This window comes from Lycorma delicatula, chromosome 13, assembly GCF_047948215.1.
Source record: "Lycorma delicatula isolate Av1 chromosome 13, ASM4794821v1, whole genome shotgun sequence".
In the NCBI taxonomy this organism is placed as follows: Eukaryota; Metazoa; Arthropoda; class Insecta; order Hemiptera; family Fulgoridae; genus Lycorma; species Lycorma delicatula.
The window spans coordinates 16,117,682-16,136,922 of NC_134467.1; the positions used below are offsets into that span (position 1 = coordinate 16,117,682).

The 19,241-nt window shown below is 29.8% G+C and overlaps 1 protein-coding gene across 2 annotated transcripts in view; it reads left to right on the forward strand.

The window, feature by feature from the left end:
• CenB1A (Centaurin beta 1A) overlaps window positions 1-18,755 on the forward strand; it is an 88,056-nt gene extending 69,301 nt beyond the window's left edge. The window contains exons 12-17 of one of the 2 annotated variants that reach the window (XM_075381211.1): window positions 1,419-1,668; window positions 6,102-6,271; window positions 7,903-8,002; window positions 9,780-9,900; window positions 13,934-14,134; window positions 18,174-18,755. In XM_075381211.1, the coding sequence (XP_075237326.1) occupies window positions 1,419-1,668; window positions 6,102-6,271; window positions 7,903-8,002; window positions 9,780-9,900; window positions 13,934-14,084 (792 nt within the window). In that variant the 3' untranslated portion in view covers window positions 14,085-14,134; window positions 18,174-18,755. The remainder of the gene's footprint in view (window positions 1-1,418; window positions 1,669-6,101; window positions 6,272-7,902; window positions 8,003-9,779; window positions 9,901-13,933; window positions 14,135-18,173) is intronic. The other variant, XM_075381210.1, reaches the window with a different exon arrangement.
• Window positions 18,756-19,241: the final 486 nt, after the last annotated feature.

Consider the following 19,241-nt stretch of genomic DNA (forward strand, 5'->3'; position numbering starts at 1 on the left):
CCCACACTTCAATGCATCGGTCACGGACGCTTTGAACGAAAAATTTTGAGATCGATGGATAGGCCGGCAAGGACCCATACTTTGGCCTTCAAGGAGTCCAGAGCTGACACCTTGCGATTTTTTCTTGCTGAGGTACATCAAAAGCGTTGTTTATACACAAAAAATTTGCGACCTAAACCGTTTAAAAAACAGGATTAATGAAGCAATGACAACCATTAACGAAGAAATGTTAACTAATGTTTGGAGAGAAGTCGAGTATTGTTTGGACATTTGTCGAACGACTAAGGGCGCACATATTGAAATTTATTAATTATGTAAAAAAATGTTTGAGACGACAAATTTGAAAAATAAAAAACATAAACTGTAATTTCGTTTTAATTTAAACCATGTTCAAAACCACACCATTCTTTTATGATTATCCTGTATTTGGTAATATTTTCTTAATAATATTATTATATTATTTTTAATATAAAAAGAAGTTGATTTTTTTGATTGAGAGCTGATCATTTTTACCAGGTGTAATTTGTATTGTTTTGATGTAAGTTTGGTATTTTTTTCATTATTATTATATTGTTTTCAATCTTCAGATGAAATTTACTTTCTAACCAAGAGCTGCTCATTGTTTTCACAAGTATTTTAATGGTTAATAGTTTTGAAGATCAGTTATGTGGAAGAAAGGCCTAAATCTTGACTAGCTATTTTACTTATTGAGTCAGTATTACTTCATTTTGAGGGTAAAGTAATTTAAAATTATCTATAATATTTATTTATATTTATTATTTAAGGCCCTTCTTCTAACTAAATTCTCAATTATCTTTGTATATGAAGGATTAAGAGATTCCTTATCTTTCCTTTATCCTATAATTATTAGTCAGGTAATTGCCTACTGACACCACATGCGAAGGGAGTGCTCCAAAAGCTAGCGCCCCATCAGGCATATTCCTGCTAGATTGAAAGTCACTAGCACTAAAAGGCCTTCAGTGGGTGTAAGGAGAAGGATACAAATCTCCTGCTAATATCCCAAGGAATAGTCCAAATAGAATATTTCACAAGCATGATCTAAAAAAGATCGGAATGCAATTCCAAAATCTCTCCATCTTTAGTATGTATTAGAAATGTGGCATGTAAGCTGACTTGCAAATTCTTATCTAGTTTTACTGACACATAAAGGAGTCTCTTAAAAAGCTAAATCATAAACGATAAGAAAAAAAAAAATTATTGTTTATTAAAATAAAATATTTATTTTCTTTTTAGTTTTGTTTTGGTATTGTTTGAAAAAAAGATTGTTTTTGTATTTTTATAACCGTCTCATTTTTAAAAATTCCTAATAAATTACATAATAGTTTTAATATTTCTAATAGAATTTTTTAATAAATTATTTTATTTAATACGAATTAAAACGTTTCTTATTGTTTTAGAGAAATAGTAAAGATGATAGTACAATATCAGCCGAAGCAGAAAATAAAAATGAGATTGATGATACAAAAGGTGAAAAAACTAATGATAGCAAATATCGAAGTGAAAGTGAAAATATTGATAAAGAAGATTCAGATAAAAAAGATGATATTATATTATTTGGTGAAAATTTAAAACAAGCGCCACCATTAAACGATTCTTTGGAATTAAGTAGTGATGATGATTCAACTGGCGGTGAAGATAGTGATTTGGGTATGTGTAGATCAGTTATTTGTTTAATAATTAAACTTGAGTGTTATTATGGGAAGGCTTCTTCAAAGTGCTGCACATTTTTCACTGTTTTTAAAAAAAACGTTTTCATGAAAATAATAAATTTTTGAGTGTCTATCTCATCTTAAGTTTTAAAGGTTGCTCAGTAATAATAATCAAAATTTTAATGGAAAAAATATACTACGTATATGAGATCTATTTAAAAAGTATTTGTCCATATTTTTTTTTTTATTCCATGTGAATTCAATGGCAAAACCCAAGCATGATGCAGTAATAAATCCTAGTTGTATGCATGAATTTTTATGATCTTAGCATGAATCAGTTATAGCTAGTCTATGTGCTTGTTATATTAAACCAGAAATTTGGTGATTGTTGGGAAAAGTTACAAAAATAAAATTACAAATAGCTTGTTTTTGCCAAAAGAATATTGGACTTTATTTTTAACAGAATGAAAATCAGAATTATATAACCAAGTTCCTAAAAACAAAATAATGCATAAATACACTATTACATATTGTTTTGTTAAAACAAATGCTTTGCACAAAATCTCCTTGTGCGATATTTATATACGACAATTTTTAAGTAAAGTATAGGTAAACTTATTACATTAAATATTTCTTTTACATAAACACAGTGTGTAATAACAATACAGAGTATAATAATATTATCTTATTGTTTAACAGAGGATTACCTTAATATTTGGTAGACGATTACTGTTTTTTGGCAATGAAAAACAAAAATCTTGACACTCACCGGCACAGAATGTAATCTGGATTATCACAATAGAAAGTTCAACATACGATTATTGTAGAGTGAAAAACATTAATATATTGATATTCACTTACGGAGGATGTAATCGGGATTATAATAACAAAGAGTTTAACGGATGAAAAAAACTAATATGTTGATATTCAGTTGCACAAAATATAATCTCACAATGGTAGATCTTATATATGTCTACATAAATTCCTTTGAGTTTAATATTTTATCATACAATTGTAGAGAAGAAAACAATCACAATATTTAAGGATTTTTGACATATAGTAGAGGTTCATAAGTATTAAACATAAAGAGTGTTCGCCGAGTTCACATAACAAAGATTCATAGGTATTATAACATAACAAAAGATACTTTCAGAGTTAATTGAAACATATACTTTTTAACAAGAAAAGTTATAAAACTTTTAAACGTACGAAACAAAAATGAAATGTACCTTACAAACAAAATGTTCACAAAAACAGCTTAACAAATTGTTGAAAAATATATATAATTTAATGTATATACTTGTATACTGTATGATGTGTAAATCTTGACTGAACAATATAAGTCTTCAAATGATAGATTGAGAATAGACTAGATGAGACGAGAGTAACTGTGATCCTAGAGACTGATGGTTGGAGAGAGACGATGGTCGGAGGGACGACACACAAGAAGAGAGTGACCACAACGAGAGACTGCCGAAGCAGAAGAGAGGTGAGACTGGCTGAGAGAGAGACACACACACACACACACACACTGAAAGATCGCGAGAGAATGAGAGAGACTGCAGGAGACGGCGAGAGAATGCCCTGACTGGTGGTGAGCTAGCGTATATAAGGTAGGTGGAACCGAGTGAACTGTAAAGAGCCGAGTGATGTCGATAGAAACCAAGTCCATCCGAAAGGAGCTGTGTGAACAGTAAAGAGCCGCTAAATCGTCAGGCGCCGAGTGCATCCGAAAAGAGCCGAGTGAATCATCAGAAGCCAAGTGAATTGTAACATGTTTACGTTTAGTTCTTCTTCTTTTTATTTTTATTATTTTTTTAAACATTATACACATGAAATAATACAGAATTAAATCTTAATAAATAATCAATACAAAAGTCATAAATAAAAAGCAACTGAGCATATATTCATATGTATGTTGAATGGAATGCATTAATTTCAGTGTATGAAAAAATTTCTTGTTTATAATTAAAATATTCATTAGATCGAAATACTGTTAAATATTAGATGAAAATAAGTCAAATACCAAACCGGTTGAAATAACTTAAAAACTGCTTTACGCAATGGCGTAAACAGTGATAATCTACAGGAAAGCAGTTCAGCAGTCTTTCAACAATAGTGTTTTGGCAGGTGCTACAAAGTGGACCAGGAATACGGAAATTTTAAAATCTGTAGTGGCAGTCATATAAAGGTTAAGCTATTGAGGCGTAACAGGTTATGTTGTTGAGCCAGGGACAACCTTGCCACTTAGTAATAATGGATCAATGGATTGATTAATAACATGCATTTGTTGTGAAGGCGTATTACAAAAATGATGACATTTGGTTGCTGCTTGAAGGGAATTTCGACATCACTACAAATGAGGATTACATGATTTCCCTTTTTACTTGGGGTCAAAACATTAGATGAGAATTTGAGAAAACAGGTTCAGCTTTAAAGAAGAAATGTTTGGAGCACCTTGAACTCGCCGAATCCCAGAGAATATTGAAGCTGTTTGGACTTTATTCACAAGAAGCTGTCGATGTTCTGTTTGTAAACATGTATTAGCATTGTGCCTATGGTGAATAACCGTTCAATGTATAGTCTATTAGGAGTTAAAATTCCAGCCATACAAAGTGCAAATTCTGAAGCAGTTAAAAACAGAATACAAGAGAAAATTTCCACAGATTTTGCAAAGTGCTATGCAAAATCTTTGCATTTATTTGAGGAATGCTTACAACACATCAGACACCAACTACTTGAAATTGTTTTAAAAAAATGAAAATTGGTATGTGAACCCTTAATAGCATGTAGTGTAGTTTTAATTTTCAATAATAAAAGTTGCAAAAATATTTTTTAACGTTAGGGACAGTTATTTCAAAATTTTTAATTTTCTTGGTCCATCTTGTAGAAGTTAAAGAATTAAGAAAGTGCTCTGTTTGATTCTAAGACTTCCATAATAAATAATGTTATAATGAGGTTCTCCATTGCCTTTGCAATTCAATTCAGCATAAATTACTGGAAATGCAAGAGTTGTAGAGCTAACTCTTGCATTATAATGGTGCTGTTACTCATTTTTATGTCTTATTCAGGATTTCTTGGCTAATTTGGAATTCCTCAAGTGGATCAGACCCCTTACTCTGTAGATTTCAGATTTCTGGCCATTTTACAAGCTATCTGCTTTAAGGAATTAAATTTGATAGCCAAGAGGATGTAAATATGACAATACAGCTATTCATGCCAACAGAAAACTTCTAGAAATGTTTTGTTTTGAGAAAATCTCTAAGTGTGTCGTAAATAGGGGGGAATGCTTTGAAGGAGAGTAGAAATTAAAACTAACCAGTAAGCTGTTTTTTGCTTCCAGTCCTATGATCAGATACTTGTACAGAATTAAAATAATCATTTTTCCTTTATTTACTTGTGAAAATGTAGCAGAACACCTCAGTTAAAAACAAATATACCATTAGTATAGAAAATAATTTTAAAAAGAATTTAATCAATAATTTTAATTATATTATTTAAAAATTTTAATAATAATTATTTTTTTGTGTATTAAAAAATTACCTATAAAAATTATGTATATTTATGAATATAAAATATATTTTTATGAACCACCAAATTAATTAATATAATAGTTTAAGTTGGCTACACTGTTAGAATAACCAGTATAGTCAATTTTATATTTATCTCTCACTGTTTATCAGGTTGGACTAGGATTTTTTAATTTGTTAAATTTTTATGTGTTTATTTTTAATAATTCCTAATTAATGTTAATCTAAACATGTTGGGGAAAAAACATTTTACAATAAGTATTTATTAAGTAAACTGTCTGCTTTATTGTTTTAGTGGTTAATTGTTCCATAATATTGAATAATATTTTAGAACAGGGAAGACATATAATAAAATCATTATGTATTAATTTTACTGCAGTCAGCATTTAAAGCTTGTTTTTTCCTTGTTTTAAATTATTATTGATGGATTTGGATTTAATCTTTATCTTTTAACAGTTTTGAGGATTTGCAGATGATAAATACCATAGCCAGTAGTGACTTATGATGTTATGGTTTTCCCAGACTATCCCAAGGGAAGAGCAACCATTTTACTAAAGCTTGATAAGAAAGTGGTTGCTTTACTAGGTAATAGAACATGTAAGCAGCATGATATTACAGAGTAAGAATGGTGGATGTGCAATTCACATAGTATCAGCCAAGGTAGAAGGTATGGTGGATAACAAACAGGGGATGTCACGGGAAGGAAACAGTAAATTTATAGATAGTCTTTCGTTAGGAATTTTTGTGGTTTCTTGTCCTTGACCATTTTTCATCTACAATTCTTTTTAAATATGAATTATGTTTTATATCTTTTCCTACTTTCTTTGTAAAAATTTAAGAAAATAGAGTTAAAATAGAATTAATTAAGTAAAGTTAATTTTTATTTTTTTGTTTAATCTAGCCGTAGGAGAAGAAGATATATCTAAATTGGGACCAGATTTATTATTATATAAAGCATCTGCAGCTCATAATTTACCAGTAATGTGCCAAGCAATTGCATTAGGTGCTGAAAAATTATGGTCAAATCCAGAAGATAAACAACGTACTCATCTTCATCAAGCTATTCTTAGTGTAAGTTTAATTTGTAATTCTAATTCAGCTTTTAATTTTTTAAAAGTGCAAAGGGTTCCAGAAATGTTTTGCAGTATGACGGAATGGTTCATCACAGGTGGTTACAAGTTACTACGTGTTTAGGTAGGTCTTAACCTGTACCGGGGTCACTCTGGACACTGTCTCAGTGCCATTTTCATTTTTGCTGTGTTAGTGAATAGAGGAAGTGATGTGTTGTGGTTTGAAATCTGAATACCAAGCAAATAAGTATTTAGAGGACATCATTCTTGTGCTTGGAGAGGATTTTCCTCATTATACAACAATATTTAGGTGGTACTGACTGTTTGAAAGAGAAAATTTTGGCCTTAAGAATACTTTAAAGTCAGTCGACCGTCTACATCTCTGACTAGGAAAAATATTGCTGCATACAATAAATTCTTGAGACAGTCAGGCGTGTGATCTACCACCAAATAGAGGTCTCCATGGGCATTAATGCACCAGCAGTTCGTGCTGTTCTACAAGATCGTCTTCAAGTTAGAAAACTTTGTACCTTTTTGATGGTGCATAACTTGATTGACGATCAGATGGCACATCGTGTTTCATGGCGCTGTGAAATATTGAAAAAGTTTGAAAATGGGAAATCTCCATATGTGAACAGGATTGTAACTAGTAATAAAGTTTGGTTGTACTATTATGACGTCCCGACCAAGGCTCAGAACAAAGTGTGGGTGTTAAAACCCACACTTTGTGGGTTTTAACAAGGTGCTAAAGATGATGAGACCCTCGTTGCTATTAAAAAATCCAGGTCGTTGAACAAGAGAACGATGGCCATATTTTTTAGTATGAGAGAAGTTTTAGAGCAAGTTCTTTAGAGACTCAGAAGCCAGTTACATGGAACTGGTATACTGAGGAATGCCTAAAGTTGTCAAAGCTTTCAAGTAGGTGCGTCCAAACTAAAGGATGGATACATGGTTTCTTCATCATGATAATGCTCCAGCATACCATTCCAAAGTTACTTTGAGTATTTGGCCAGTACTGGAATAAAATTGTTAGAGCTCTCCCTACAGTACTGACTATGCTCTATGTGATTTCACGCTGATTCCCCAGGTGAAGAACAGTCTGAAAGGTAGGTATTTTATATATTCAGTGATGACATCTTAAGAGTTTGGGATGATGAGTGTGCACAACCTCCTATGGCAGGGTTCATTCGAAAACTGGTTTCCAAGGATGTAGAAGCGTATGTGTGGTAGAAATTATTTTGAAAAATTATAAAAAATTAAGTCCTATTGCAGATCCTTACTATTGCTCTTTGTATATAAGTTTTTTTTTTAAATAAAATAAATGTAAAAAACAAATAATGTGTGTAGTCACCATTCAATGTAGGTAATTTTTAGAATATGCAAAGCTTTGCTAAGCTATCCTGTATTAGAAATGGTTTATCTGTGTTTGGTTTTCGTGAACTTTTCTTTTGCTTTTTGTATTCTTCATTAAATGGTTTTTATCTGTACATTTTACCTTCTGTCCATTTGTGTATTTTCCAAGGAAGCATTTAGTTCTAACTTTTTTTTTATTGTTTAAATTTTCTGTTTTAATTACTGTATACTTTATATTAATAATTATTATTATTGATATCTTTTTTTTTACTATTTTAGGGTTCTGTAATGGCATGTGAATATTTATTATTGAATGGAGGAAAAATTAATGCACAAGACGTTGATGGGAAAACTGCATTACATATAGCAACAGAATTAGGTAATTAAGTAATTCTTATCATATATATATATATATAACTGATTATATAATATAAAACTTATTCAGTCACTCCACAAAGTACAGAATTAAAGAACATTCTTACCTTACTTTGTTTCACATTAAAGTGCTTTTGGGCATAAGCCCACAGTAATGTTTTTTTTTTTTTTAATGTGCTAGATAACATGATATGTTAAAATTTATAAAACAATTTTGTTCAGTCATATAATATATACAAAAAAATAAAAACAAATTATAAAAAATAAATAATTTAATAAAAATTAAAAACAGTAGTAATGGTGGAATATATAAGAATGATAACAATTATAATATAAATCAAAAAATATATAACAGAATAAATGCGGTGATGAAACTTATACAGTTGTTGATAATATACAAGATAAGTCAGATAATTTTAAAATAAATGATAATTTAGTAAATTTAACAAAGGTTGTTTTCCAAGACGAAGAAAAATTAATAATTGCAAATTCATTTAAACTTTAACTTACCAGATAATACTATAGATAAAATTATTAATAATGCGATAATAGATTCAGAATATAATATTAGTAAAATTAATTGTACTAATGAGGAAAAAGATAAAATAAAAAAATGATATAAGAAATAGAATTAATAAATTTAAAGATAAAATTGATAACAAAAAACTAAGAGAATAAAATCTGGAAAGTAAAAAATAATTCCAAAATATACCAAAACACTTATAAAAACTTTCAAATTCGATATGGGTTTACAGACATCTTTTGAGAAGGTATAAGAATACTTAACAAAGGAAGTATTTGAATTATGTAAAAATATAAAAACCGAATTAACTCGGTTCTCAGAAGGGAAGAAAATATTTGAGAGTGAAATAGATCTCTGTACAGAGAAAATTTTAAGAAGAAAATCCAAAATTGGAAGGTTTCCAAGACAAACAAAAAATAAACTATGATAAAGTGGTCAGAGAAAGAAAAAAATGGTGTAGTGAAATGGAAAAGAATATTGTAAAAGAGAAAATAAAGTTTGTAAGTCATAGTGGAATTAAAAAAAAAAAAAAAAAACGTAAAATAAAAATGTATAAGATAATAAGTGTAAAATAAACTAATTTTTTAAATTGAGTAAGAGATAAATTAGAAAAAAAATTAAAAACTAAACGACTTGAGCTGTTGTTGACAGTATTATACCTTGATACATAATAACAGTTTCTACTAAAAGTAGATTTGCACTTTTCATTATTATATTAGAAAATGCTGTCTGTTTTATTTACTTGTGAATTTTTCTGGTACATAGTGGGTTTGTTTATAGTTTTCCTTTTTCATTCCCAATGATTTAACTGAAATTCTTATCTAGATTTCTCTTTTTTTCCGTAGAATTTTAAAAATCTTAAAATTGATGTGCTCAAGTTTATCCAGCTCCCAGCAAAGGCGAGTTAAATATTAGGAGTAGAAATGAAAAAGGTCAAGATAATTCTCTTGTTATGAATGTAAATGTTCTTAAATTATATGGATGGAGACAGTGTGAGTGCTATGCTTTTATTGTTCCCATTCATCTGGACTAAAGTAATTCCTTAGGTCAGTTCACAGGGCTTATAGATAATTAAACATAATTAAACGTTAAGCAGTTTAATAGAGCCAATTTAATTATCTGATTGTATTTTTTAGTGCAATTTTCAGATGGGTTTAGCTCTTTCCTCTAAAATGGTTTTGTATTGATTACAGTTTGTTTCTTTGTTATTGATTTATGTATTAAAGTACTGTTCTTTTAAAGGTTTTAAACTTTTCAGGTCATACAGCTCAAGTATGTTTATTGTTAAAGCATAGAGCTGATCAACATATTGCAGATAATACTGGAACTGAACCTCTTGCTATAGCAATACGTGAAGCTAATGCTGATATAGTTACTTTGTAAGTATTTATTTTAATAATTTTTATACGTTTGTGATAAAAGAATTGTAATGTAATAGGAATGATGATTGGTTTTTATAACGTTAACAAAATCGTGATTAAAAAAACCGATTCGGAAAACACAACCTGTTTTCTATCATCAATAGTCTAATATTATATGTTATATTTTTTTATTCTTTGAAATTATTTCTAAATCAAGAAAACTATTAAAAGTTGGTTTTTTAAAAATTAATCTCAGCTTTATTGGCAACTTCCATCAGTCTGTCTGCATTGAACAGTTGAAATACGTACAGTAACAGCATTGTTATCAGGAATGGGAAGGTATGTTTCTCCATCTATAAAAATGGAACTAATCCAAAATTTGCGTGGATGAATCAAGAAAAACTGTGGTATTAACTTGATCAGAGCAGCTTGACAAAATGCACAATTAATTATAAAATAAAAAAAAAAATAGATGCGATTAAAAAGTCTATATTAACTATTTAAAATATAAACAAATAAAAGGTACTTGTTTGTTATCGCACCGTCACTTTTTTTTATGCAACTTCTTTAGTTTTCATGAGAAAATTAATATTAATCTTTATTTAAGGTGGAAAACGTACATTTTGTAATTGAAAAATAAATATTACAAAACAGTTTAGATTATGTTGACTTCATGTACTGATGAATTGTACATTTATCAGCATAACCTAACCAAACATAACCTTTTCTAATTAAAATTAACTAATGTATAATGTCCATATTTAATGATAATTAGATGAGCTTAGTGAGCGTAGGTAATCCTTATAATAATATCATATAATATGCATATTTAACGTTAATTAGACAAGGTTAGCGAGTGAAGCGAGCTTAGGTTATGTCGATATACAAATGATTCGTCAGTACACGGAGTTAATATAATCTAAACAAATGACCTAAGCTTGTGAAAAAAAGTGGCGATGCGGTAACAAACAATTACTTGAAAGAAATAATGGGATGCAGTACATACAATTCAGAAGGCATTAACAAAAATTCATTTGAGCAGTATATACATGTTGAGTGAGATGGAGAAAATTTAGGGTTTTTAAAAATTCATCGACATAGTTTTTGTAAAAAAAGGTTTTTTGATTGTATTAAAATAAATTTGTAGAAAAATTATTTAAATGCTCTGTTTAATTATTAAAAGTGAGAATTGAAGTGGTAGTTATTATGGTCTTTCTTTAAGTTGAAGTTTGTGATTACTTACATGAAGACAGTTTTTTTGTCTAGTTTGGTAATGATGGATATTGTTATGTTGTTTTTTGTTTTTTTTTAATAGTAAGTGACTATTTTTTTTTTTTTTTTTAGCAAACGTTGCATGTTCATAAATGTAAACGAAAGGATAAGTTAACATTTTTCTAAACATCTGTCTACATGGTTGTTAATTGTGGGTGGTAAACAATGATTTGACTCTCAATTTTTGTATCTTAAAAACTTGTGTGTTGTTGAGGGAGCCTAAGAAATGATGTACTTTAGATTTTAGAGTTTATGTAATCATAGTAAATATGACAAACTTGGCAGAAGTGTATGTTTTTGCTAAAATTAAGCTTAGAATTATAAATTTTTTTTCAAAGAAATGTATTGTTTTCCAGTTTTGGTTTCTCATTTTTTTCCCTAAAGTGGTTAATGAACTAAAGTTGAACCAGTTTGGTTTTTTATTTTATTATACAGTACAACCCCACTATCAAGTGACCATCTGGAGACAATTGTTATATCCTTTTAATGAATTATCCATGTATTTTGAAGATAAGTTATAAACAAAAGAAAAAAATTGCCAGTTGAGTTCATATTGTAACACAATTAAAATATTATAGTTAAAATAAAATTAGTTTTGTATATATATGGGTATAGTATTTACATTTCTGTAGCTGGATTTCATTTAAAAAAAAATTTTTTTTGTAACTAAACTTTGGTAATTGTAGACTTTTAAGTACTTTCTTCTTTGAAATACAGTACTGTAATATAACTGATTTGAATTCAAAATTCTGTAAAGTAATACACAGAACTATTTTGTTAGAACATATTTCTAGATTAAATCAACTCATTGAGTGCATGTAACTTAATAGTTAATTTAACCAATTTTTGAAAAATTAGCAAGATATTTTTGTTTTGTCTGGAGTTTATACTTTTTTGTTTACAGCTACCTGTATTCATAGAACTAAATGTAATAGTGTATTTATTCTGTTCAATTATTACTAAATACTTATTCATAGTTAGAATGTGTTTCTTTATACTTACTAAAAAGTATATTTTTTTCTTATATCTCATAACATTTTTTTTTTTGGGGGGGAATGAAGAGATATTTTTCAATAAGTGATTTCTTTATATTAACTACATTAAAATTTTTTTAAAAAGTATTTTAAAAAACACAGATTATATTTTCTAAGATAACAATAGCTAATTTACTGACATTTAGAATGGAATTTTGTATTAAAACTAGGAAAAAACAACCTATAAAAAGAAATAGTACAGAAAAAGGAAGAGAAGTTTATGAATACGTGATAGCCAATCTAAAGATTTATTTTATTTGTTTAAATTTATTTATAAAAAAAAAAGATATCGTAAAGAGATGTTATTACTCAAATATTGTAATAGTTCTGTTGTTTTAATCATAAATATATATACATACGAGGTGCTACCCAAAAGTTCAGGGAATTTGAATTTCGCGTGTTAACCATTGCTGGTACGACCTGCTGTCGCTAGATGTGGTTAACAGCACTCTTTGAAAATCAGTGTTCCAACAGTTGTGACAGTGAGACGCTCCATTGTTGACTTTCGTGTGGTTGTGTAACGTTGTGTTTTACTCCTTCGGCAAAGTTCTAAATGGCAGATTTTAAAGAGCAAAGAACCTGCATCAAATTTTGTTTCGTGCTTAAAAAAACCGGTGCAGAAACTCATCACATGCTTGTGGAAGCATTTGGTGACAATGCTATATGAGTAAAAGTAAAAGTTTTTTGTGGTAGAAACTATTCAAAGATAGACGAACGACAGTCGATGACGATGAGCATTCGGGAAGACCATCAACAAGCGCAACACCGGAAAACATCGCGAAAGTGCGGGAGCCTATTGTTGCAGATGGTAGATAAACAATCCATGATGTTTGTGCAATCGTAAAAATGTCATACGGGTCCGACAACGCATCTTGTCGGACAATTTGAACATGAGATGCATTGCTGCAAAATTTGTACTGACACTGTTGAACAGCGACCAGAAACAAAATAAAACAAGATGACCCTAACTTCATCGCCAACATCATAACCGGTGATGAGACATGGGTGTACAGGTATGACCCTGAAACTAAGCAGCAGTCATCGCAGTGGAAGTCGCCAAGTTTATGCTTCATGCAGCAACATGAAGTCCATGATGATTGTTTTTTTCGACATCAAAGGCATTATCCATAAAGAATTTGTTCCTCTTGGTCAAACTGTCAATGGGATGTTCTATTGTGAAGTTTTGAAGCGGTTAAAGCATTAGGCATTAGCATTGTGAAAGCATTAGGCGCAAACATTCAGATCTGTGGGGTAACAACAGCTGGGTTCTGCACCATGACAACGCGCCTGCGCACACATCGCTAGCCGTTCGGAATTTCTTGGCTTCCAAAAAGACTGTAGTGATTCCCAACCCACCCTATTCGCCTGACCTTACCCCGTGCAACTTTTTTCTCTTTCCGAAAATAAAATTTTAATTGAAAGGCCGTCGTTTTAACACAATTAAGGAAATTCAGGAAGAAATGCAGAACGTGTTTCGAACACTTACATCTGCAGACTTCCAGGGATGCATGGAATTGTGGGAAAAACGCTGGGATCACTGTATCAATGCCCAAGGGGATTACTTTGAAGGAGACAGTGGAAATTATAAGTTATGGTAAGCTATTTTATTTTTATGGTAAAATTCCCAGAACTTTTGGGTAGCACCTCGTGTGTATATATATATATATATATTTTTTTTTTTTCTTTAAATACAACAAAGACCACCATTTTTTTTTAATAAAATGTTTTGTTGTTTTTTTCTTTAGACTTAGACTTGCCAGATTGAATGATGAAATGAAAGAATCTGAAAATGGTCCTGGTGGGGATGATACTTTCAACGATGTAGTCAGAGATTTTTCACAGCTAGCTTATAATCAACCACAGAAATTAGTTAGGTCTCAAGCTCTAGCTGAATGACATTACAAAGTTTGTAACAGTTTCTGATACGAGTGGCGTCGTTTTTATAGGTAAATATAACAGTATATTAATTTTATTTATTGTTTTCTTATTTTTTTTTTTTAATTGAATGTTAAAAGTTTAATTTAGATTAACCAAGGAAGAAATGTTTATTCATCCGGCAGTATTTTCTAAGTAATATTAAGATGAAAAAAATAGATTTATAAATTTTATGTCTTCTTTGAAAAGGATTTGTGATGTTAAGAGTTGGTTTTTCTTCAACGTGTTTGTCATCATGCATGTATTTATTTGGACAAATAGATATGCAGTTTGATTGTGTTTTCTCTGTGAATTGAGTTGTCTTTAACAGACTTCAATGAAACGAGTAGGCTTTCAATTTGACCAATTTAAGAACTTTTTTTAATAAACATACTCTTCACCAAATGGACTGATATCAACGATTCTTTTTATTCTCTAAAGGAGTTTTCATATAATTCCTCCTAGAGGGAATTTTCTCTGATAGTTTCTCATGAAATATTTTATTTTTTAACAAAAAATTAAATTACTTAGTCGGTTAAAATTTTTTCATTTTTTTGTCATCACAATAAAACTTTGCTGTAAAGTTTTTCTTAGGTATGAAAAGAAGTAATATTATCAGCAGAGAAACAATGTTATAAACATAAAATTGGTCATTTTTTGTATTCATAAACAACAGAATCTAAGTTTAGTATTAATTCACAATTTTTCTAACCTTTTAGATGACAAAAATGAAAATAAAGTGGTCCAAATTGTTTCATACTACATTTTCACTGCACTGTAGTTATGAGGGTCTAAAAGACACAAGCTGTTAAGGCAAAACAGTTGTTAAAGAGGGGTTATAATAATTTCAGGATTAGCAAGTGGGTAACCCTGTATTGACTTTGTTCATAATCTCAAAATTTAATTTTATGATTGCAAGTCTGTTTTTAATTTTGTGAATTAGTTGAACAGCGTGCAGTGATCTGTTTTTTGTTTTCAAAAAGTTGAAAAACTGACTAAGATTTACTCTCGTGTGACTAAACAGTATGGATAAAGTTGTATGAACCGCAGACATTTTAACATGCAGTTAGAAAAACTTGAGGATGGTTGAACTTAAAACCATTTAAATCTACAATTCAGATTTCCTAACGTGACAATATGAGTTTTAAAAAAGAGATCTCTGCCTGTGAACATAATTTAAGGAGGGGTGGGGGTGATAATCATTTTGTTTGTATGATTGAAAATGTTCACAGAAGGATTTTTAATGAAATTAACTTTCTGAGTAATGCTGGGATCTACATGATCAGATCTATATTTATTACAAGCCAAATGCTCCTTTATTTAAGTTTATCTGTGTATGTTAGAATTATATTTACAACTCAATTTATCAACCTTGTTGTTTGGTGGGATTAGTTTTTTCTTTGGCGTTTGTAGAGATCAATTCCTCCTAGATGTAACTACAATGATGTTGACTCTTCTTCCTTCTTAACTGGTAGATAATTTACAATTTTTCCCCATGCTTTCTGTATTATTTTCTAAAATAAAATTGTTTTGATGCATTTGTTAAATTTTTGTTGATTTTTTTCCTTATTTTATTAATGGTCTTCTGTTAAATTCATTGAACTCTATTCTTTCTTTATGGTAAGCTTTCAGATCTAGTCGTACTTGATTTGCTCTGTAAACTATTGCATTAAAAGCTTATGCAATCTTATTTTGCATAGGGTTAAAAGAATAATTGGTGATATATCAGTGTGCATATTTCTGTAAAAAATATAAAAATTTAGTAAAATTTCTTCTAATTTGTTTTTGACTATAGTGTCCTGTTTTCCAATTTATTTCTAGCGTAATTGTTTAACAGTGCTCTTTACTTGTATAGTACTGTATAAATAAAGTTCAGTGGCCGTTTTAATGAATTACGATAATCTTCCACTGTGTTCATTATTCTCTTGCTTATGAGAATATTACTGATTGATAACAATTAAAGCCTCTTCAGTTTATAAAAACTATCAGTGTATTGTAATTTCTTCAGAGCAACAGTTTGGTTAGCACAGGACTAAAACTTCTGAGTGATCTGATGTACGTGAATTTCAGAATAGTTAGCCTCCATCTTAAAAATAGTAGTATTGGTGGTTATTCAACCTTTGGACATGTAAAACAGTAGCATGAGGAGATTACCATGCTTTGTTTCTCTCTTTCTTTCTTTCTTTTTTAATCAAGTAACTGGAGGCAGGTGCAGCCAGCCGCGTTGCACGTACAATAATGTTAGCAGGGGCTTTCTTGTTTGAGACACCATAGTGCTATACACCATCACAACTTTAAAGCTACTTATTTGCAGAAAATTTAATTTTAAATACTGTAAGTTGTCTCTGAATTAAATTTGACGAACAGTTTGGCTATAGAAAAGTTGACTATCAGGAAAGAACATAATCTGGTTATTACCGCAATCCATTAAAACAGCCACCATTTTGAAATGGTGAAATATTTTATAATCTCAATAATCCCACGTTCTTTCCAGGTATAAAAACTTTGTTTGTGCAAAATTTTAGCTCAATTGGTTGAGTAGTTTTTGTGTAAATGAGTAACAAATCATAAACATCACATTTATCTGAGTATATGGCTAATAAATTTTTTGTAAGATTCTAGTTCTCTTCTTTTGCTACAAGTTTAAAAAAAAATTCATTATAGATTACTCTCAGGTTGTATAAAAAGTATTGAGCCCCCGGAGGTGAAAATTGAGAATATATTTATTGTTATTAGAAAATAACATTATGAGACCACATATGCACCAGTTTTTTTCAATGACCTGCCATTTTTCCACATGACCGTAATCCAATTGTTATAGAATGTCTGGCTTTTGGTCAAAAAAATTTGACGGATGGTTTCACAGTCTTTTGAAACCAATTTTACACCATTCAGGGAATTCTGCATAAACCGAAACAAATTATTTGACCAGTCAAATAAGCCTCCCAGTCAAGTTCTCTCAATTTCTGATTAATCATTAGAGATGTATGCAATTTGGCATATTAGCATGGTATATGACACCCTTTCTGTTGACCAGTTCAGACAGTTTTAAATTGTTAGGTACAGTTGTGCTAATTGTGACAGTACAGGACTTAAGCCTACTGTTCTTTCTTTCTTTTTCCTGTTTAGCCTCCAGTAACTACCGTTTAGATAATAGTTCAGAGGATGAATGAGGATAATATGTATGAGTGTAAATGAAGTGTAGTCTTGTACATTCTCAGTTCGACCGTTCCGGAGATGTGTGGTTAATTGAAACCCAACCGCCAAAGAACACTGGTATCCACGATCTAGCATTCAAATCCATGTAAAAATAACTGGCTTTACTAGGACTTGAACGCTGGAACTCTCGGCTTCAAAATCAGCTGATTTGGGAAGACGCGTTCACCACTAGACCAACCCGGTGGGTTAAGCCTACTGTTCTGCCTGGCGGCATTAGCACGTGTTACATGATGCCCTTCCAATCGCACCAAACGCCCAGCATAATCTTCCTGGACATCAGTGTGGGCTTTGCCACAGGATGTAGAGCTTTTCCCTGCTTTGACTTGATCTTTTTTGTACATTGTTGTCATTTGTTATTCACTTTTCATCGCATGTGATCAACTGCTTCAGGAACGGGTTGATTTCTTTACGTTTCAGTAGAGATTCGCAGATAGAAGTTTTGATCGAGAAAATTTTTCCAAGTTGAATTACGTGGCATTCAAACATCAAGCTTCTTTTTGGAGACAGCTTTTTCCAAATGGTTTATATGTTTGGTGATGGATTTTTAGGTCATTCACAATGTCATGATTGCTCACATGCCAGTCTTCCCCAATTTTTGCCAGAATACACTAATGCTATCTCATCTGCAAAAGGCTCAACATATTTTAGACTACCTATTGTTATAAAAAAAATCATCATTTTTTAAAAAGGAAATTTTTGAAGGACAGGTTTAACCGTAAAAACAAAATTAATAATTTTTCAATCTTTCTAAATTACTGGCTTTCTCCCCCCTATAAGATAAAACATATAATTTATAATTTTATTTTATTCATTTATTTTTTACTAACTGATGATTTTATTTTTTATTTTCAGTTTCTTTCATCGTAGATTATGAATATATATATATATATAATAAACAAAAAAATGGATGCATTTCAGCAAAGATGTATACATTTTACTCTGTTACTTACATACATTTAGATTTTGTCCTGCTGGGCAGTTTTACTTCACCAATTTATTAAATTAATACATAGTTGGTATATGTTTGTTTTTTACAGTATAATTTAGTTTGTTATTATTGTAATATTTTTTTATATAATCATTGAAGTATATGCTTGAATTATTTTTGTTTTTTTTAATAATATATTTTTATAATTAAATGCATAATATATGTATATTTGTGTGCGCATATGGATAGTTTACATTTTATGTATTATGGTATTTTGTTATTTATAAATAATTACTGTGGTTCATTTTATATTACATATGATATATATTTGTAAAGTATTGTATGATATCATCAGAGATTGATTTAAAAAGAATTTATTAAAGCTTTTGTTTTATCTTAATCTTTAAAAAAGTTATTTTAAATTTGAGTACTGTTTATTTATTAGTTAATTTTTAAAAAATTTCTATTACAATATTTTTTAAAGGTTTCCATAAGTAGGACAATCTTAAATAAAAGATAATTAATTGTTTGTTTGAGTGATAAATCGAAAATGTTTTGATAGAATTAGTTGTGAAAATATCTTTGGAAAACATTTTGAGCATATAATGACATAATTTAAAGTAAATAAGATGTTTAATTTTATTTTAAAAGTTGAAATTATAAAATAGTTTATACCAAACTTAAAATTCTGTACTTAAAAATTTTTCTTACAGTTCATCTCTCTTTGGGTCTACCCTTTTGTTCTTTTACTGACTGCACTCTTTTTTCCCATTAACATCACTTGACATCTGGTTATACTAGTAACGCGATACAATTAAATTTAGTATTACAAAGAGAAGCTTGTAAAAATGTTTTAATTATTCCTTTACTGACATGGGTGCATTATTGTAAAAGAGAAATTTCTAACTTGTAGATGCACATGCAATATGCAATTTTTTATTTAAATGCCGTGTAATGGAACAGTGATTTCCATAATTCATTTATATAACATA